This window comes from Canis lupus, chromosome 24 (genome assembly GCF_003254725.2).
Source record: "Canis lupus dingo isolate Sandy chromosome 24, ASM325472v2, whole genome shotgun sequence".
Classification (NCBI taxonomy): domain Eukaryota; kingdom Metazoa; phylum Chordata; class Mammalia; order Carnivora; family Canidae; genus Canis; species Canis lupus.
Window position 1 is genome coordinate 6,455,379 of NC_064266.1, and position 22,253 is coordinate 6,477,631.

At 40.4% G+C, this 22,253-nt stretch overlaps 1 protein-coding gene across 16 annotated transcripts in view; it reads left to right on the top strand.

Moving 5' to 3' along the window:
* Positions 1-22,253, top strand: part of KIF16B (kinesin family member 16B) — a 316,370-nt gene that overhangs the window by 63,704 nt on the left and 230,413 nt on the right. For all 16 annotated transcript variants that reach the window (XR_004808790.2, XR_004808792.2, XR_004808791.2 and 13 more), the window contains exons 11-12: positions 4,483-4,548; positions 7,710-7,769. Coding sequence is in view for 12 of the 16 variants with exons in the window: in XM_025469259.3 (XP_025325044.1) it covers positions 4,483-4,548; positions 7,710-7,769 (126 nt within the window). In the remaining 4 variants the exon portion in view is untranslated. The remainder of the gene's footprint in view (positions 1-4,482; positions 4,549-7,709; positions 7,770-22,253) is intronic.

Consider the following 22,253-nt stretch of genomic DNA (forward strand, 5'->3'; position numbering starts at 1 on the left):
CAATGTAAAAATACAACTCAAGAATTTAACATGTATTTGCTTCTCCTACTACATAGAGATATACAGATGTATGTGTAGCAGTTTGCATATATATATGTGTGTGTGTGTGTGTGTATGAACTCTTTATTGAAGGATTGTATATGTACAGGAAAATTACATATTGTAAGTTATACAGATCAGTGAATTTTCACAAGGTGAATCCATCCATCTAACCTGCACTGACATGAAGGAACAGACATTACCAGCACCCTGGAAGACCCTCTTGATGTTCCTTTTCAGACATTACCTGCCATTTCCTTCAAGAGGAACCATCACTCTGACTTCTGAGGGCACAGATTAGGTTTTCGTGTTGCTTATTTTTGTTCTTTATATAAATGGAATCATGTAGTCTATATTCTTTCAACTTCATTTCTTTCAGTGTCGTGTTTGTGAGATTGATCCATGTAGTTGCATATTGTAGATCCATTCATTCTCACTGCTGTACCATATTCTACCTTATACATAGGTCCCTGCTCATTTAGCCATTCTCATTTTGATGGGAATTTGGGGAGTTTCCTTTTTGGAGCTATTAGGCTGCTGTTGACTCTCTTCTACATGTCTTTTAGTGAACATACTAGTTTCATACCTAAATGTGGAGTTGGTGGTCAGAAGGTGTACATAGGCTCAGTTTTAGTAAATACTGCCAAACAATTTTTTTAAGGAGTCTCCACCAATTTATTTTCTACCACCAGTATATGAAAGTGCCAGTTCTAGTGCTGCAGGTCCCCATCCACACAAAGGGAATTGTCCACTTTTCCTTGTAATCATCTGATGGGTGCGTAGTTGTGCTATAGAAGGGTTGTAATTTGCACTTCTCAGATGAGTAATGAAGTCAAGCATTTTGATAGCTTGTCTTTTCAGATGTTCTCTTTTGTTATATTTAAAGCATATTTTCAGACTTCTGCTTTGACTCTGGCCGAGGGAATGTCTGTGAACTCCTTTTCTCTTGAATGTATCCAGAGATGAGAAAATTAAACAACACAGACATGAAATAAGCCAGAAAAGTCAGGAAGCCAAGAAAGTAGAATGAATTTCTCATTTGTGTGGTTGGAGTCATGGAGAAACTTTAAATGATAGATAGATAATAGAAATATCTTCATGTGCAGACTTTTAAGATAGATAAATCTCTGAGAGGGTCACAGAGTAAGATTGTTACGTGATGTTTGTCTAAGACTGAGCACTGGCCTACTAGGTAATTCAAAGGGGAAGGAAGGTAGTACAAAACAGCATTATGTTGCTTTTATATTTTATGTATATTATATATACCTAAAAACACTTTATTACAGCAGAGTACAGTTCATAATTAAAATGAAACATGCTGTCAGCTTTTATAAAAGAAAAAAAAAAAACAACAAAAACACTATAGGAAATAGCAGGAGACAGAGCCAAACATATTTGCCACAGGGAACCATAACTCTTCTCATTTCATGAGCGCTCGCATAGACCAAGGTAAGGAAGGACATAGCATGTTTTCATGACACCTTGAAAATTTGCTCTGATCAGTACAAATTTGGAAAAAAAGATTGCCAACTTGTGCACTTTATTATGAAAAGAGCTTCTATTAAGAAGGTAAGATAAAAGGGCTCTAAAAAAAGATAGATGAACCTGGGTAGTAAGTTGGTTAAGCTTCTGCCTTCGGCTCAGGTCTTGATCCTGGGGTCCTGGGATCCTCAGTAAGGAACCTGCTTCTTCCTCTCCCTCTACTCTTACCTTGGCTAGGGCTTGAGCATGCGTGCACTCTCTTTCTTTCTCTCAAATAAACAAATAAAATCTTAAAAAAATAAGAATAAGGTCACAAGCTGGCAGAAAAGTAAACAATATGAGCAGAGTTCACAGAACAAAGTTCCTAGTCTATGAAAATATGCTTAATGTCCCTTAAAATACAGTAACTACAAATACTAAGAAGAGTGAAATGAATATATATATATATATATATATGAAAATAGATATATCCACAGTCATTAAGTGTGTATTTTGCTGCATGTAAATTATACCTGAAAATTCTTAGAAAACTGATTGGATGGGCAAAGATTACAATGCCTGATTGCAGAGTATATTGGCAAGGGCAGGAGGCAGCAGGTGCTTGTACTTGTTGTTAGTGGAATTGATACTACTACAGTTTTGGCGTAGTGTATTTGGTTTTAACACATGAACTTCATCTGAGTATTATTTAGTCCTTGAACAGTTTTCTTCTAATTGGACACCCTGCAAAGAGTAATTTAATTGAAAATGATTTAGTTTTACCAAATATTTCTTTTAAAAGGACTTAGGTAGGTTTTCCAAAGGTGTAGTGGTTATGATAGCCTCATGCATGTGTTCAGTCTGATTATCTTCTGAGTAATTGATGTGGTAGGAGTGTTTTGAGCATAGATGAAAGATCCCAATAGAGGAGTCTGTAAAATTAGTCATGTTATAAAGGGGTTACTGATTGTTTTGAAAATTGTCAAGCATATATAAACAATGCAATTCATAATAATGCCTGCCACTTGCATTTCTTCAGTGGCAAGTATTTATTGAGTACCATCTGTGTGCAAGACAACATGCTAGGTGCCACAATAATGTGTTGTAGTAATGTGTTAGCAGAACTCCTTTTCCTTCATGAAGGATGAATTTCCTTCATTAATGATTAACTTATTGGCTTTATTCTCTGTAATTTGGATAAAAGTGGGATGCAGCTTTATAACTAGGCAACATCTCTAATGATAAAGATGACCCCTAATAGGAGAATTGTGTCTGGATTAGGATGAACTGTATATAGACTATAAATGCATGTAGGAAGCCATAGCTTTGGATTTCCCTGAGTGCAGGGACTCTTAACTGAGTGTGTCTCTTGTGGACTGTGGAGGGCATGCCTGTACAAGAGATGTTGCCTTCTGTTGGGTGTAGGACTTTTAAGCCAAGGTGAGCCCCCTACATGTGTGAATCTCAGCCCTTCATGCCAAACACAATAGCTCCTGACAGCTGTGAGGACTGTTGAAGAGAGTTTAGGAGGACCTTGCTGTCCAGTTGTTAGCTCTGCTGTCTTGCCAGGGGACAGAAGCCGAGGGTGGTCCATGGTAGTCTTGTTAGCCTGCATGTTTAACTGAGCTTAAGATGATCACCTTGTGGGCTGTTGCATTCATTTGAATAGCAATTGAAAAGTAAATAATAATGAAAAAAATGCTATAATCTCTAAGGAGGACAACTTGGCAATTAAAAAAAATCATACATATAAAATGATCACAAATTCCCTTTGAGGAATTTATTGGTACAGCTGTGTATGTGGTAGGCAACTGCTGGTAAAACAGAAGATTAGAAAAAACCTGCATTTCCATTAATAGGAAAGTACAGACATAAATTATGGAATATCCATAGAGGGGAATGGAATTGTTGAAAAATAATGAAGTGAATTTATTTGTACTGAATTTTCTACGAGATATATTGAGTGAACATGGCACTATTCAGAATAGTATTTGTGCTGTTTGTTTAAAAGACAACAAAAATATGCTTGCATATGACCAGAATAACTGCAGGTTTACATAGCATATTGGGTTAAGAGTGGTTGCCTGTGGATGGGGAGGGATAAAGACTCTCTCTCTTTTTTGAGTATAGTTGACACACAAGGCTACATTAGTTTCAGGTGTACAACATAGTGATTCAACATCTCTACATACTATGCTCACCACAACAAGTATAGCTACAGTCTGTCGCCATACAAGGCTATTACAGAATCATTGACTGTATAATCTGTACCTTTCCTATGACCCCTTTTTTTTTTTGTTTTAGATGACATCCTAGGGAGTACTCTGCCCCTACCTCTCAGATTATGAATTCCAAATACATAGAGAGCCCCTGTGTGCCCCACCTGGCTCCCTTTGCCTCTCCTGTCTCTATTTGCCTTGTCCCATTTCTAACCTGATTTTAGTGTTTATCATTCTTTTGTCAATCTTTATACTTTTGCAACATGGATAAAAAAAATGGGTATGTAGATTGTGGTATAGCCATACCTACATGGAGTATAATCCAGCAGTGAAAATAAATAAGTTTCATTTGCATGTAATCAATATGTGTAAATCTCAGAAGCCTGTGGTTGAGCAATGCTTATGCTTCTTTTTGAATTTTTACAATGTGCATATTCAAAACAGATAAATCCTTGAGGATTTAGGTTGTGTTTGGTTTTGGCAAAATGTCAGTATGTTATGTGTTTGTCTTTTTCTTTCCCTTAGGTGATTTGTGTTGCAAATGTAGGTTTGCTAGGATGCCATAGTTCTGAATATTATAAGTACTCCATTGATTAAAGACTTAATGATTATTGACACTTTTTAGGGGGTGTGGGACAATACTTTTTACCTTTGCTTAATAGTTTATTTGGCAATTTTGGATAATTTATTAATCATGGTCAATTCCTTCCTTTTGATACTGCTTTTTACTAATTGCTGTTCTCTTTTATGGCTTAAATCGTAGATTGCCCTCTTAGACTCCCCCACAGCCTTAAGTATGGAGGAGAAACTTCAGCAGAATGAAGCAAGAGTAAGTGATACCTTGACTTTCTATTTTTTAAATCCTAACTTTTGCTGTTATTTTAAGTGCATGCTTTTTAGTACTTGCTGTTTGAAACTCATTTTTCTTTCCTCATTTCACCTAACCCTCCCTCTTTGTCCCATCCCATTTTTAAAGAACCACAATAGGGGTGCCTGGGTGGTTTAGTCAGTTAAGTCTCTGACTTCAGCTCAGGTGATGATCTCAGGGTCCTAGGATTGAGCCTTGCTGTCTGGGTTCCCTGCTCAGCTCTCTGCCCCTACCCCTGATTGCTCACTCTCTCTCTTTCTCAAGTAAGTTGTCTTTATGTATCTCATAATGTTCTCTATGACTTATTAAATGAGATTTGTCTGGTACATGATGGTTAACTGCAACTGAAATTCATGTGTAGGCAGTGCTGATGATGCAGTGAGGCTGCTGAGTTCCTCAGAACAGATGAGAACCCTGGGTTGGGGGAGGCCACGTTCAGCATTCATGAGACGGTGGTTCCCAGCTTAATAGTAGCTGAAGCATGACCACCGTTTAGTTTTTTGTCATCCTTTTACTTTGTTTCCAGTGGGAAATGTGGTACTTGGAGAGTCTGAATACTTCAGGTGGCTGCCAAGTTTCCCTTAAGCTAGTGAGAGTCAAGGCAGAAGAATGAGTGGTAGTGAGTGACTGGCAGAGAAAGGAGCCCTGGAGATGTGACCTGATGTCAGTGCTGGTGTGCAGGCACTTTCTGAAACCCAGTTTCATGGCTGACCTGGTTCTATACTATTTTTGTTTTGAAAAAATAGTCCTCTGTGGAAAGAAAAACAGGCGTTGAGAACATTTTTAGGGTTGAATTTTGTTCACTGTGCTGAATGGTTAAAACAGATTGAGAAAGAAAATTGGATTCTGTTGGTAAGGTCTTCAAGAATACACAATATTGAAAATATAAATTGGATTGTAGTTAGGAACGTGTTGACACTTCCCTAGATAATTATGTTGATGAATTTGCTGATAATAGCATTAGTAAAAACATTAGTTTCTTAATCCCTATTTTTCTCATGAAATTTTATATTTTAGTACTTCAAATTCTAATTTTGAGTGCTTTGAAATGTCCGGATATAGTCTTAAATTGTTTTTTACTAATAGTTTTTAGGAATACCTAGCAATTTAATAAAAACCAATAAACATTTTAATTTGAAAGCATTACACATGCTGTGACAGAAATGACTACCTATCTTGTTCATAACAATTTGTAAGTTTTAATCTAGCTTTTTGCTGACCTTTTCAGTCGTTTGCTATCAGCTTGGCTATAAATCTTGTCACCTGATCATTTGTTAGAGGTGGTATCACATGTTTGTTTTATAAATGAAGATTATTTGCTTTAAATTCAATAGTAAAACCAATTCAAGGCATACTTAACGATTTGTTTAAAGCTAGAATTATTTGATTGATTGGAAAAGGATTGATCGGCTTGTCGTTTCTTCATGGAACACATACCTGTTGGTGAAATGCAGAAGGATTTACTGTTGAATGCTGTATTTCTCAGATAAATTGCCAGTGAGAATCTGTTAACTGATTATTTTCATAAATTGGTAAATTCAATACACCAATCTTATCTTTTCCTGTAGGGAGAGAAGGCATAAGACTACTCCCTCTCTGAAAGCATTTCCAAAACAATCCCTGAGAGCCATGTGGCTTTAATTGCTATCATTAGAGGCTGAGGTTGGCATCACTCAGGGGATGAAAGAGCAGAGTATATGTGCAGTTCTAGGCAGCAAAGGCAGTCTTTGCAAACCATTAAAAACCTGGAAAAAGCAAGGCTAGAGAGGGTCAGTCCTGTGTCTTTTATTTATTTATTTTTAACCAAGAAGAAAAATGGCTTTTGACTTTACTAACTAGTAAAAATGAGGAGTGTGATTTTAGCTCAGTCCAGTCATGTTTGGGGTAAATGGAGTAAAATGAGTGACCGCTGAATGGTTGGTACAGGTGGGTTAGATATGTCTTGGTTTTCCTCTTGGGTAAACTGTCACTCTGGTGTCTCCACCTCTTGTCAGTCACACAGGCTTTCAGTCAGGAAGGTTTCTGCCATGGATGCCTTTTCTAGTTACCATACTCAATGCATGTGGACAGTGTTCTCCTCTTGGAAGAGAGAGTGCCAGCAGGTGTGTTCGGGCACACACTTTGGGCTGGCTAAGTCAGCTAACCTCTCAGTAGGAAGAGCAGTGTGGAGGGGAATCTGAATGGGAGTGGGGAGCTGACACAAGTGCTAAATTAGAGGAGGAGAGGGGCTTTGAAAGGACGAGTGTCGTGTGTCTAATCATGTCACCCCCATCACTCTGTTTTAGCTTCAGGGATACTCCTTTCACAGGATATATTCTTTTTTTCTTTTTTCTTTTTTTACTGTTTTTTCCTACTTCTTGGTCAGGTACTAGATCAGCATATCACTGAAGTACTTACGAGAATTACTTACTAGGACCATTGAAAAAGTTTTATGGAATTGGAAGAATATTTTCACTGAATCTAAGAAGCTATTTCCACCTGTGCTGTGTTCAACATTTGGGGATATTTTCTCCCTTAAATAACAGTAGACTGGAAAGAAGCTGATTTTTATCAAAGGATTTTTGCTTCTACTAAAAGAGTTAATTAAAGAGCTATCTTTTTTTTTTTTTTAAAAGAATGAGATTTATAATTAGCTAAAACAGATTAGCTCTTAAAGAAATTAGCTGAGAAAGCAGATTATCTCTTAAAGAAAACTGCAGCATCCAAGGTGATTTAATCATCACATCTAATTAGAAGGAAACAGAAATCACTGTTTTTTAGGACTTAAAGTATAATCAGGAAAAATTAACCCATTTAATGCTGCCCTGTGATTCTTAAACTTGTCATTTTTGGTTAATATCCAAAGAAGCAGCTTTTATTTAAGTATACCATGAAAAGAGTGTTATAAAACTCTAGGTACCTTGATGAATTTTTCCCTATTCTTTCCTCTGCCTTAGTGTGGGTCATAGGATGAGATCCGCTTGTTTGATTTATCTTTGGTGTTGGTTCTTTCAGAGATTGAAATTGCTATATAATTAAATATATTGTGCATCCTCTATAAGCTATAAGAGTTAGGACACTTTCTGGAAGAAAACCATAGTAATTTTCTTATGGAGCAATCACATGTGTATTTTTCCTTTTAGGTTCAAGAATTGACCAAGGAATGGACAAATAAGTGGAATGAAACCCAAAATATCTTGAAAGTAAGGACTGTAATAAGGGGCCATAATCTTACTATCTTGGCTTGAATAGGTAAAACTTTTTTTCTTTCTCCCTCAAATATGGCTATTACGTGTTTTGCTTAAGGTAAGATCAGTGACTTTTGGGGAATTGGGGTTCTGGTTTGATTTTGAAGAAACGGAAATAAAACTATGAGACGTCGAAGCTCTGTGTGTTTTAGCAAGTAGAGGGGATGCTGATACTTAAGGTATCTGTTTCTACTTGTTGGGGTTTTTCCATTTGTGACTCAGCCCATATTAAACTCACCTTAATGTTCAAGGGCATCCACTTTGCCTTCCTGCTTTTGTGAAATCCAGCATAAAAACAGTATGTTAAATGAGAGAAAAAAAAAATATGTCCCATGGCAATACTGTAGAGTGCGCTGTATAACATGGCTAGGTCTCAGAAATTTTTGGACTAGAATTTTGATCTGTTCTCTCAAGGGCTTGGTAGATGTGGTCTGCCTGTTTGGGGAGGGTCTTTGTGAAAGGATATCACCAGTGGCCTCCAGTTTTCATCCTCAGAATGCTTCAAAATACACGTTTCTTCATGTTCCCAGTTTTTGCTGAGTTGCAGAAAAGCTGAGTCATCTGTTGAGGGTCAGCTGTGGCAGGCGTGAAGTTCAGACCTGAGTATAAGCTTTGATAGCGTCTGACTTCACTCATGTGAGAAGGTGATTCAGAGACTGCTGAATCCTGGGCTTGTGTTTGAGGCCTCTTTAGACAAAACTTCCCCGAAGGAGTGACGTCCCCTCTACCACTGGGAGACTGGATAAAGTTTAGCTGCGTGTCTTGGCAGAACCCTACCTTGGATCCCCTGTACATGAAAACGGGGCAGCCACTTAACTGTGTTATGGGGGCAAGCTCTTGAAGGCCTAATTAGCCAGTTTTGTGTCTCACAGCACTGAGAGGGGTCAGCAGCATATTGTATAAAGTTCTCCAGGTGCCATTTAGGTGGCTTGGCCTGCTCTGGGGCTGCACGAGACTGTTCTCATAAGGGGGAGGTTGCGCTGTGCTTTGCAGCCTGGGTGGGTTATAAGGGTCTGAGACATGATATTTCCGGTTACAGGAAGCACTGCCCTAAATGACTGTGTCTGAGTCCTGACGTTCTTGTCTACCCTCCTGGTTCTGATGCTAGTGTTAATATTATCTTGAGGTATCTCCTCAGTATTTCCTGTGTTGAGAGATTTTTGTGCAGGAAATGGAGCCAGGACTTCACTTGCATGTCAGGGGAGTTGGATGTGGAATAAACACCTTCACCCCCCAGACATGGGTAGTTTTCATCCTGTAGCAGACTCAGCTCTCAGAGGTAGTGCCACCACCTCTGTCTGTGAAGCTCACATTGTTTGACCTTTCATGGCACAATATATGCTTTCCTCAGTAAATGTACAAAGAGAGAGGATGGAAATCTGTTCCATATAAGGAAGAGAGAAACCAAATAGTAAGCTCTAAAAATTAGTGCATATAGTGCCACTTAGCACAGGTGCACCAGTACATTGAAAGACTTCAGTCTCCCCTTCCCCTTCTGTTGTGGGCTCTCCTGGTCCTCAGAGGAAAGGTTTTGTAACAGCCCCGAAGGAATCTGCCCAGAGCCACCATGATGAACCTGCCAGCTTTTGTTAGGCTTTTCCTCATAAGGTGATTCTGGGCCCTGAGCTAAGTTATCCTCCAGTTCCAATTCTATTATTCCTAAATCTTTTTCTTTTTTATAACTTGTCAAATGAAAAGAGTGGAAATGTGATGTGTGCTAGGTATTAAAGGTTATGAGAAAGACTAATGATGTTTCACAGTTTTCCTGTCTCTTGCTCTTGCAAGCCCATTTTGGATTTCTCTGCTAGTATTTGTGTTTTAAATCTGTAGTTGTTTTTTGTTCACATTTGATATTTTGAGGGCTATTTTCCTCTCATTGGAAGATAGTGTCTGAGGCTTTAAAAAAAAAAAGCAGCTACTCAGATGCTGTTTGAAGACATTCTTTGGAAATTGATGAAAAAAGGGATTGTTATCTGATGAATTTGTATCTGTGTGGTTTGTGAAATACTTTTCCATATTTCTGTTGTGTCAGTCAGCTTTTGCTCCAGTAATGCTGTATAGAACCCACTCCAACCCAGTGGCTTGAAGCAACATTTTCCCTCATGCATGTGTAGGTTGGCTGGGGGTTGGCTGGGCTAGCCTGGTTTGGTTGGGCTTGGGTCCAGGCTGTGGGTGAGTTCTGGGTCTGCTCCACATGTCTCTCATCCTCTTGGACTACCTGTTGTCTGGGACATGCTCTTCTCATGGCCTTGGCCAATGTACAAGCAGGCAGGCCTAGTTGTGTCTTGAGCTTCTCATGCCTGCTGGCATCACATTGACCAAAGAAGGTCACTTAGCTGAACCGAAAATCAAGGGGGAAAGGAAGTATATACTTCATTCACAATAAGGCGATGCCAAGGTTATAAATGTACAACCTGCTTTGAGATCGGTTGTGTAATTTACACATGCCCATGATGAAATGTGAGTCTTTAAATTCTGAGAATTTGCTCTTCTGGTGAATTTACCCATTTTGTAGACACAGGCCAGTGAACCAGGAAATTCTCAGGATTATGTTCATTGTCAGAACCCACTTGTTGACTCTGCCAGTTTGTCAGTTATTGTCCTTTCCAAGCCCCAAATTCTGAATATCCAAGGAGTGACCTTTGGGGAGAAGAACAAAGAGCGTTAAAATATCCCAGAAATTGAAGGGAGAGGTGAGGGCTGATTTGGTGTGTTGGCACTGTGAGTGCCTGCCTTCTTGCTTTTTCTTGTCCAAGTTTATCAGTGAGTCATTTCAGAGGAGACACATGGGTATTGTTTGAAGAGAAGACCAAGGAAAAGAGCATAACCCATCTTCTTAGTCCTCAGAATGATCTTTGTTGGTGTTGAGCTACCTTTGCTGGTTGTTTGTATCTCCACCTTCAGTTAGGAGACTCGGGATTAGTTTATTGGCATATGTCACATGGAGTTGCTTCAGGAATGTATGGAAGCCTCCTCATGCAACAGTAGGAGTTTCAGTCAGTGTGGAAGACAGAGGTCCCTTAATGTCAGCATTACACTTGGAAATCCTTTCATTTCCCTGGAAATCACTAGATCCTGAGCTCCTGGATTCTCGCAAGCCAAAGAGTAACTGTTGCCTTCTTTTAATTTGGTCTGTGGCTGCCCTTGCTCTGGATGAGTGATCCAAGGTCCTCTCAAGTGGGGTGGTGGGAGAGTGGAAGGCTGCTGGCCAGATTTGTGCTCTGACAAAGGGTGAAGGCTCTCTATAGCCAGGCTGGTGGCACCATGGCGACAATGACAGAGCCTCAGGCTTTGATCTGTGAAACTCTGATCTCAGGCTTCAGTTCTCTTTCTGAGTAATTGGGTCCTGACACTAAACCACAACTGTCATAGACTCTGCTCCCTAGCTTGGAAATTAGGGTGAATGGCGACCTCTTCCCTGGGTCCCAGTTAACAGAATAAGAGAGAGTAAAGTAGTTGGGGTTATTGTGAAAGTGGCTAATGAAGGTAGAAAGTATGTTAGTCTTAAGGAGGCCGTTCTTGGACAGTTAGGTAATGAGAGTTTTATTATCCTCCACGATGTGCTCTGTATTCATTCTCTTGCCCCTTAACCTGCCTTCCTTAGTTTTATTAATCTTCATTTTCTGGAAATGAAAGTCCAGACTCCCAGAGGCACCAGTGTCTTCAGTGCTCTGTTTACTTTGACAGTTCTCCTTGCCCAGCACCTCCGGCATCCCACCCACCCTGTCAGTGTCCGGCTGGTCCTGGAGCATACCTGCACGTCAGGTCTCTTAGTGTTTCTTGGCCTGTGTTGCTCCCCATTCCATATGCTTCCCCTTTCTGGCCTGTCAGAATCCATGGGGAAGTTCCCTCTCTCTGGTTACACTTTTCCCCCATTTCTCATCTGGAATGATTTTGCTCTCGTTGGACCTTTATAGCATTTGGTTTTAACCCTGTCACAGCATCCATCATAATCTGAGGTTGTGGCCTTGGTTTCTCCCTCTGAACAGGAGCAGGGTCTGGGCAAGGACCATCTCTTTATCATTCTGGGAGCCAGCTTCTGGAACTCTGCTTCTTGCAGAACAGGCATGCAGCAAAAACTTAACCACATTTAAGTAATGCCAAGAAACAAAAACCAAGAGCTTTATATTAATTTGCTAGGGTTGTCTCATGAAATATCACAGAATGGGGGCTTAAAGAGCAGAAATTTATTTTCTCTCAGTTCTGGAAACTAGAAGCCCAAGATCAAGGTGTCGGCAGGGTTGGTTTTTCCTGAGGCTTCTCTTCTTGGCATGCAGTTGGCTCCCTTCTCTCCGTGTCCTAACATGGCCTTTTCTTACTGTGCCAGGACTGCTGGTCATCCTCTGTACATCCTGATCTCCTCTTTTTGTAAGGACATCACTCAGATTGTACCCTAAATGCTTCATTTTAGTCTATTTACTTCATTAAAGGCCCTGTCTCCAGACACAGTTTTGTCCTGAGGTACTAGGGATTAGGACTTCAACACCTGAATTTTCAGGGGGCACAATTCAGCCCGTAAGAGCCTGGAAGCATATAGAGCTGATGACATGGTGGGAGAAGTAACACGGAGTGTTGTGCCGGCATGGTCTTCTTCCTACCTCCACCTTCCATCATATGTTCCTCGTTCTTCTTTGAAAGGCTTGCATGTGAGTGTGTGTGTTTTATTCTTGGAAGGAACACGGGTGGCTACATTCCTTTAGATTATAGTCCAGTCCTTCTTTTGGTTCAGGTAGGTATTCACCATTTCAAGTGGGGCTCCTGGACCAGCAGCAGCGTCATCGTCTGAGAGCTGGTGAATGGTGTAGGCTCTCGAGCTCCACCCCATATGTGCTAAGTCAGAATCCAAGATTCTGGGATCTGCATCATAATGTTTGAGGAAAGCTGGAACAGTCTTGGGCTTCTTTGCCCTCAGATCCCTTCTCCGCCCTCTCTGACTCTGCCCTGGGTTATCATGGGGGACTGACTCCTAGGGGGCTGCCCTCTCTTGGGTTCCTGCATGACTCCCTGGGAGATTGGAGTGAGAAAGCAGACCTCTTCTGCTCCAGTTTCTTGTAGCATCTGCATGGCCCATTCCGGGTGCAGCTCTGGCCTCGTCACTGTGTCCCTCCTGCCCAGGAGTGATTTTGGTTCCTACTTTTGTTAGTGTGCGGGTGGCCTCACCATCCCCAGTGGCTTTTAAGCTCCTCTTTCAGTCAGGTAGCCAGTTCCCTGTATTTAAAGCCTTTGGGATGTCAGCACTGAAGTAGCTTCTGTCTCAGGGTTTGACCTGGTCTGGTACCAGAGTCCCACATCCCGGTCTCTTGACATGCTACGCCAGCTCCTGAGAATCCGTGTTGACTTTTCTTTTCTTTTTGATTTCTCTTTCTAGTCTCTTAGAGTGCTTCCCTAGCATGTTTTTCATCCTGCCTGAATTTGTGTTAAACTGTGATAACTCTCTTGGGTCTTGGAACTTAATGCTGTGATAAATCCAGCATCTATAAGCCTTAGGATCAATGCATTCCTGAGGCCTGGATATCAGTTCCCCTCCTGCTTAGCTTCAATACTGCGCTGCCTGCTTAGTGTTTGAAGTGGTTTATAAAGTGACCACTTAATACTTCTCCCGTGTGCCTTTTGGCTTGGCTTTTTATAAATCCTGTTTGTTTTACTGCTGATGAGTTTTTCACATAATGAGTCTCCAAATGCATTGTCCATTTCCACTTTCTTTCCCTCCACCCTGCCCTTCACATGCCTCTTTGGTTTGTGTGCTCTGTACACATTTTGGTTTCTCTGTTCTACCATTTTATACACGACTGAAAAAATGCTCAAAGATATGTTCTCTGACTTCCAAATAACTCCTTGAGTTCTGTGCTTCAGAATACATCACAGTCAGTTTGGACTGCAGCATAAAGCTCTCAAGTGTCTGACAGATGGTGCGGCAGAAGGGAGTGCTGACTCTGTGCAGGTCTGTCCAGAGCCGAGCTGCAAAGTGCTGCCTGCAGGCTTGAGAGTGCGCTCGGTGTGAATCCCTCCAGCACTGACTACTTTTCTAATTTTTTAGTAGGGAGGGTCCCCTTCTTACTGAAAACATTTCCTTTGATTACTCAGGATCCGACTTGCTTTTGTGTTTTCATTGCCCTGCGCAGGGCATCTGACTGTGACTTGGCACAAGGCTAGGTCGGGGAGGAAGCAGGCTGCTGATACGCAGTCTGCAACTGGAGAGACTTGCCCTTGAAAAGTGAGCTAGTTGTATAAGTTGAATGAAAATTGTTTTGTTTTTTTCCCCAGACATTAATTAAACAGATTTTTTTTCCTCACACACAGTAAACAATGTTTGTTGAACGGAATTTGGAGGGTGGAGCATATGTGAATCTCTGTGATAGTGGGATCCTAATACAAATGATTTAAGTTTAACTTGTGCTGGTGTCTTAATATTCCCTCTCTGGGGAAGAGAAGAGGCAGGATACGACAAGTCCATGGCAGAGCTGGATAACACTTCGATGGAAGAAGAAAGTGTCTTACTCTTTCAGAATGTTTTGACTGATAAGAGACAGAGTAAAATGAAATTGGAATCCTTTCTTGGTTTAAGATTTTCTGAGCTTAAATTTCATGGATAGGCTTCTTTTAAACCAACTTATTTCTGTTTTATGATAGAATTAGTCACCTGAACTTTTGTCTCTGGAAGATTATGGCAACCTATAAAAGATTTTTTTTCCCCCTAGGCTGTCTGTAGTTCTCCATTTCATGGAGCAAACATGTGTTGGGGAGTATAATGAGTTTGGAAGCAGCGCTAATAATGGGGGCTGTTGCTCAGGAGCTTGTGGTGGGCCTTTGGATTCCTGCTGCCCAAGGCACCAAATCCTGTTTGTAGAAAACCTACAAACAAATCATGGGAGAGATGATGCTTTATGTGGCCTTTGTCTCCTTTAGATGTGGTTAATCTTGACCTCTTCTTGGTACAAGAATTGAACCCGGGGATAGCTCTAGGACAGAATTTTATTTATGGACATTGATTTTGCCCAGATTTTGGATGAGGGAAGGGACATTTGTTTCAACCATGGGTCACATTCCTTATAAGCAACGTTTGGGCATTTGATGGCTCAGAATTCTGCCCTCACATAGACTCGCATATTGTTTATAGCTTGTAATAGCCTCTAAAAATACAGTGTCTCTAGAGCTAATTTGGCTACGTGAAGGTAGTACACTGAATTTCCAAGGGTTCATCCAAGCAGAGATTGGCTACTATAGGTGTTTTAGAAGTCAGTGCTCTCTCCCCTTTGGTTTTCATTGTGAAGAGAGAGTCAGTCCAGCTCAGCTCCTGCTTATTACTGGTGTCCATGTGCAGGTCCTGCCTCTTTACGATCTCAGTAACTGCATTGTGAGTTTCATTTTTAAAAGTTTTAAAAACTTTATTTTCAAACTTTTGAAAGCTTTTCGGTAAAGAAGGGATGAAAGTTGGTGAGCATTTTTTTTTTTTTGGACATACCAATATCCTAATCTAGGATTGCTGCCTATGTTGATAAAGAAATTCTTAGTGTTACTGTGAATTTAAAAATATTTTCTCTATAATGGCTTGCCTCGCTTGACTCACTTTATCTCTTCCATCCATCTACCCACCATCCATTTCATGCATCCATCCATTCCTGTTCTCTTCTCTCTCCTTCCCTCATTCAGTAGATGCTGTCAATAAACACATGTTTAGTATATTAGACATAGTTCCAAGCACCGAGTATAACCAATGAATAAAGCAAAAAAATCCCTGCCCTTGTGGAGACTATTATATCCTAGTGTTAGAAGACTCCCCCCGCCCCCAGTTGGGCATTCATATGTAAAACTCCCATAACTTCTCCTCTCCTTTTAAAAATATTTGTTGGGGCACCTGTGTGGTTCAGTTGATTTAAGCCACACATCAGGCTCTGTGCATGGAGTCTGCTTCAGATTCTCTATCCCTGTTTCTCCCACTTCACTCATTCTCAAATAAATAAAATCTTTAAAAAATTGATTTATTAACAAAATAACACTCCTGATGTGTGATGTCTGAGGCCTCAGATTATGTAAACTACATGTCTTTTTCAGTTATAGTATTTTATTAAATGTATTAAGTAAATTTATTAATATATGTCTATAGTGCTTTGAAAAGCCCCAGAGGTGTAGAAAGCATTTTTATTTTTTATTTTTTTAGAGAGCACGGGGGAAGGGGTAGGGGGATGGGGGAGAGAGAATTTTAAGCAGCCTTCACACCCAGCATGGGAGCCCAATACAGGGCTTGATCTTACGACCCTGAGATCATAGCCTGAACTGAAATCAAGATTTGGATGCTTAACCAACTGAGCCGCCCAGGTACCCAGCATAGAAAGCATTTTTAAAGTTGATATTCATTAGGATGTGAATGAGGATATAGTTTCTGTTTTGTTTGTTGCAGAATGGTCTGAATGCTGAATAAATGGAAAGTTAGAAAGGTTCCACTTGGGGTTATGTTACTAGAGAGGTTGTTTATGAATGAGCTCATAAATGTATGCTTATCATTCCTTCTGTTAGGTTATAAACTCCTTGAGGTCAGGGAACATGTTCAATAATTTTTGTATATCTCATAAATTCTAGTGCTTTGTATACTAGTTCTTTATAACTAGGAAGTGTTCACTAAATAATGGTTGAACTCACCAGCTATGTTCTCCCATTTCTGAGAATGTTTCAGGACAAGTTTGAGGACTTTTGCTGCATAACAGTCTGCCCTAAAACCTACTGGCTTTAGAGACTCATTGTTTTCCATGATTTTGTGGTACAGGCTGGCTCAGCAGATTCCCAGGATGGTCCAGGATGGCTGGTGGTTGGCTCAGTTTCAGCTGTGGATGATCTCACCTTGTTTCTCTCATCCTCAGGCTCATTTATATGCTGGTCTCCAGGGAGGATAAAGCCCACTATTGAAGCTTTTTTCAAACCTTCATTGGTACTTCATTTGGTAATATCTCCTTGGCCAAAGCTACTCATATAGTTAAAACCAGAGTTAGGTATGAGGGAATTACCCAACTACATGGGTTCAGGGTGAGCAGTGATTCTTTTCATTTTTGCAAAAAACTGACCACAAGCATCTTTTTCTCTGTTCTTCTTGTCCCCTTGCCTTACCAACCAGCCCCAGTGATTTGCAACTGTGTTTGTATGTGTGTGTGTTCTTACCTTTTCATAGAGGACAGTATGGAAAAGAGAGAGGATTGGGATGGGGGTTGCAATAAAAATGACTTGAGAGAGCATTTTAAGAATTTGTTTCCCCTACTCTGTAGACTAATGTGGATGACTTTGTGTCTGTTTGAGCACAAGTCACCTACAAAATTCCCAGGTGTAAAACCCTTTATCTTTTTTAGGGCATTCACACATACTATCTCATTGGCTCTTTCTTGATCTGAAACAAGAGAAAAAAAGATGTGATTGCACCTGACATAGTATGAACTTGTTAATTTGTCAACCTCTCATGAAAGTTAGACCCTGATGTTAATTTCCATCAAACTGCTTGTTCTTCCTTTTCTAAAGTTCTGCTCTTGCAACTGTTTTTTAAGACGAAGGGCAGAGTAATACCGTTCATTGTTCTCTGCAACTGGGACTTGATAATTAATGGGGGAGACCACTGTCAACACTACGGCACGGGGGTTGACTGAAGAACTTAGCAGGGTCAGAGGCTAAGCGAGCCATTCCCAGAACCAGCTCTGATACTTTTAATAATGCCAAGGCTGCCATATTTTCCATGGCAGTTTTCATCTTGAAGGAACTGCTCATAAATAAAGGCAATGCAAGTATATGTTGGTTCTTACTTTTGAATAACGTTTCTGGAGCAAAAGGCTCAGAAATAAGTCAAATGCACCCTGTTAAATGTTGGAACCATGCGATAAATTATTTTGAATACATAGGGGATTTTCCTTCTGATCTTTTGCAGTGAGGCATGTGCACTGACGGGCTCTTACTGCATATTTATTGCCACGGTCAGGGAGGAAAAGATTGGTTGTATGAAAGTGTGCTTTATGTACACCTGAATTCACTGGGTGTGCTTAAAGTGTAGAAACTTGGGTTTTTTTGGAAGGAGGGATTAAAAAGCGACCATTTCATGGTACAGATCAGTTTACTGTTCATGTCACCCAGGAGCACATCTGACTCCCCTTGGATGAGTTCTAGCAGTTGTGAGAGGAGTACATGCTCTGGGGAGTGGGGTGGATGTGGAATGAGGAGATGGCTCATAGCCTACCTTACCTAGAGACCTTAGCCTTTGCATTCTTCTGACCATCGTCATCTTGACCTCTCCGTTTCTCAGACCCTCACTGTCTGATGCAGACAATAATCGTACCTATCGTGTAAGGTGACAAATGAACACAGGATTTTTTTAAAAAAGATTTTATTTATACATGAGAGACAGAGAGAGATTAGGGCATAGACACAGGCAAAGAGAGAAGCAGGCTCCATGCAGGGAGCCTGATGTGGGACTCGGTCCCAGGACTCCAGGATCCTGTCCTAGGCCGGAGGCAGGCACTCAACAACTGAGCCACCAGGTGTTCCCACTTATAGGATGTTTAGAGTGGTGACCAGCACATAGTTAAGTGTAAGCAATTTCAGTACTGTTTACTACTTGGTTGCCAGTAATAGGTGTCTTCCCAATTGGGCAGGAAAAAAAAAATCATATATATGGAAGCTTTCAAAAGTATATAATTTTATGCAGTTACAATGTGGCATTACTTCCAAGACATTTTATGGTATAGTATTTTATGTTTGTTTATTTCAAGTAATAGAAAATCCAATTCCAGACTTGCTTAAATGATAAAGGGGTTTATTAGTTCATAGAAGAGTAATGGTTTGGAGGTAGCATGGGATTTAGGCATGGTTGGGATCAGGGCTCTGGTTGTCTGGGATTGTTATTGGATTTACCTTTTTGTTATATTGACTCTTCATGCATTCTGCTCTTGGAATGGCAAAGCAAGAGCAGTAGTTATAACTTTATATTCACCTACCATACCATCTAAATTTGAGGTGTCTGGGTTTCATAGTCCCCAACAGAATTCTGAGCTTAGCACTGAGTGGTGCAGTTTTGAACCAACCCGTGGGGCCAGGGAGATACCCTGTGCTGACTGGCCTTGGTTTGGGTTATCTAAGTCAATCACTTTGATAAGGTGATCAGGGTGACCCTGATGGGTTGAGATGAATCAGGGCCCAACTGTGAGCTGGGGTGAGGTCAAGACCACTGGCCACAGCAGCTATGCACTGTGTGGTGCGAGAGTGGGTGAATCTTGGTGATGCCATCCTTGTTTTCCACCACAGACAGAGAATCCGGTCGCTTACTGGAGTGGAAGGTATCCTCATTGCAAACAGGAGATGCAAGGTAGTTGAAACATTGCTTTATTCTGTAAGAGAAAGTGTTTCTGAGTACTTCCTTTATGACTCAGAAGTCCTATATTCAGCTGGAAAATTATGTGAAAGGGCCAGCTGAATATCTGGACTGTGGTGTGAAGATTTGATATGAGAGAAACTGCTCTTTTTTGTGTTAGAATTGAAAGATGGCACACAACGAATTCTGTGTATTTAAATACATTTTCCTCTTCTCCTTTAGATTGTTTACATTATTTGATATGAACTCCCAATGTGGGTGTGTTCTCCTCTCCAGGTTTTCATATGTAGCATTGAATTTAGCTTAATTTCCAGTTGACCCCTTTAGCTTGATGTTTCCCAGCCTGGTCTACCTAGCAACAGTTACTATGAGCAGAGAGCTGGTATTGGCCTCCATCTGTAACACAACAGCAGGTTTTAAGAGATTACTTTTTCCTTAGTATTCTGCTTGATTTTGCCTTTGCATTATTCAAGGATGACAGCAATTTCTTTTAGCTCCAGGCAGCAAAGCCCCAAGTTTTTAAAGCAAAAGTGATGGTTTTAAGATGTATGTATCTGTAAAACAGTATAATTAGCAAGTGGGCATCTACTGATTGGTAGATGGACCTTGGTAGCGTGTGGATATTTATTACCAGTATATTCTGTTATTTGCAAGGGAGGGGAGATGGCTATATGTTTCTGATATCTCGTGTAATACTCTAGAGTACAGCTTTGCCAACTAAAAACAACTTTCCCGAGCAAGTTGTCTATGTCTCATCGATGAGTGGAGTTAGTTTCAAATAGTTGTGATTTCCCCTTGAAGGAGTGTAAGAACAAAGGTGTCACTGAAGGTGGTCATTTTCCTCGGGATCCTGTACAATCTGTACTAATGTGTTATATGGCCGCCTTTCTTGTCCTTGCCATTAAACTGAAAATTACACTGGCATTTTTAGCAGATTGGGCTGCAATGAGTGACAGAACTTGCTACGACACTTTAAGTTGTGAAGTCCAGTGTCTCGTCCAAAACAACTTAAATGTCAGTTATTCTGCACGCCATAGAAGTTGATTTTCTATGCACAAGAAACCAGAATCACTTGCAGACCTCTTTCAAAGACCACTTTGTGTGTTCTGCAGACTCAAGGAAGGAGCGATGTGGGAGATGGCACCCCAAGTCGGTACTTTGACTGGGTGCCCTGTGCCTCCTTGGAAGGGTAGGGACTCCTAGCCCTAAAGCATGTGGAAGATCATCCCTTAAAGCACACATCGACGTGGTTATTGCATGGGCGTAGGCTCCTGGAAAGAAATGGCACACACAACTTCTTGCCGGGTTTTGTAGGCCCACAAAGGGGCTCCAAGCATTTGGAGCCCTTGGGTGATGCCATTTGAAAGGAAAATTTCAACTGAATAGATTATTTTTTTTTGTTGAATAGAGTGATTTAGTCAAGCAATGTTTAAAAAAAAAAACTATTGGTATTCACTTTTTAAATCAAGGTTCAGCATACACAAAGTGTGCAAATCTGGTGTGCAGCTCAGTGAGCATATGTAAAAAACAAAAGTGCACCATCTGAAGTGGACAGGTCCCAAATTTTGATCTTTGCATACACTTATGTAACCCACACCCAGATCAAGGTAGAGAATATTTCCTACTCGCAAGAGGCTCCCTCTAACCCCTCCCTGGTCACATTATTTCCTGTCTCCCTCTCACAGAGGTAGCCACTGTTCTGACATCTGTCACATAGGCAGAGTTTGCCTGTTCTTGAACTTCATACAAATGGAATCATGCAGAATATTCTCCTTCTGTTTTTGGCTTCTTTTGTGCAGCATGTTGTCTGTAAGATTCATCCATGCTGTGTTTAGCAGTAGTTTCTTTTTTATTATGCAACTCTGCCACACTCATTTTATTCATTCTCTTGTTGAATATCTTTGTTTGGGTTATTATCTCCAGTCTTTTGATTATTACAAGCAGTGCTTCTGTGAACATCCTTGAACCTGTTTTGTCGGATTCATGCTTTCACTGGGCCCCCTTTTTCTGGCTCTCATTTTGGTCAGAGTTTGGCCTCGACTTGCCCTTCTCTGGTATACGTCTGCCCAGTCATTAAGGTCATAGACTCCTTGATCTGCACATCCCCTGTTCCTTGGCCAGCTGGCTCTCAGTCTGGGCAAGGCCAAGGGAGCAAGACAAGACCCCCTGCCCCAGCGGATCAGGTCTGGACCCAGCAGGAGCAAAACCACTCATCCACAAACAGCAGATGTTTGCCTTCAGTCTGTGTGGTGTAATTTTTTTCTGTTTTCATCTGGATCTAGCTTAATTGGGTGATTAACACAAATCATTTCTGATTTCTATAGGTTTGTAGAAAGATAATTCTGAAGGTTCTTAATATACTCTGGATTTTTTTCCCCTCTAAATCTTCTTTTTTCATAGCTAGATATTTAATAATTTGTGTCCTATGTGCTGTTATGGACTATCTGGTTTTCTTTTGCTAGGTTCTTTTTTTTTTTTTTTTTAAGATTTATTTATTTATTCATGAGAGATACAGACTAAAAGGGAAAAGCAGGCTGCTCGCAGGGAGCCTGATGCGGGACTCGATCTTGGATCTCGGGATTATGACCTGAGCCAAAGGCAGGTGCCCAACCGTGGAGCCACCCAGGCATCCCTCCTTTGCTAGATTCTGAAGTCCAGAGGCTAGAGATATGTTCTAATTGTATTTGGACGCTACTGCCTTGCCCCCAAATTGCTTTGTGTCCAGCAATTTAATATTAAGAATAATAGTAGATTATATTTACTACACACTTATTTGAGTGTTAGGTGTTATTCTAAGTCAGCAATGTTTAATAGAAATATAGTGCAAGCCACATAGTAGGGATTTAAAATTTTCTAATAGCCACATTAAAAAAATAAAAACATATAGCTGAAATTAATTTTAATACTACACTATATTTAAACTACTATATTAAAAATTACCACTTTGATGTATAATCAATATAAAAATTATTACTGAAGTATTTTATACTCTTTTTATAATGAGTCCTTGACACTCATGAATTTTACATTTACAATGTATCTCAATTCAGATGCTAAATTTGTATAAGATACACTGATCAGTGTTTTGATTTTATAAAATT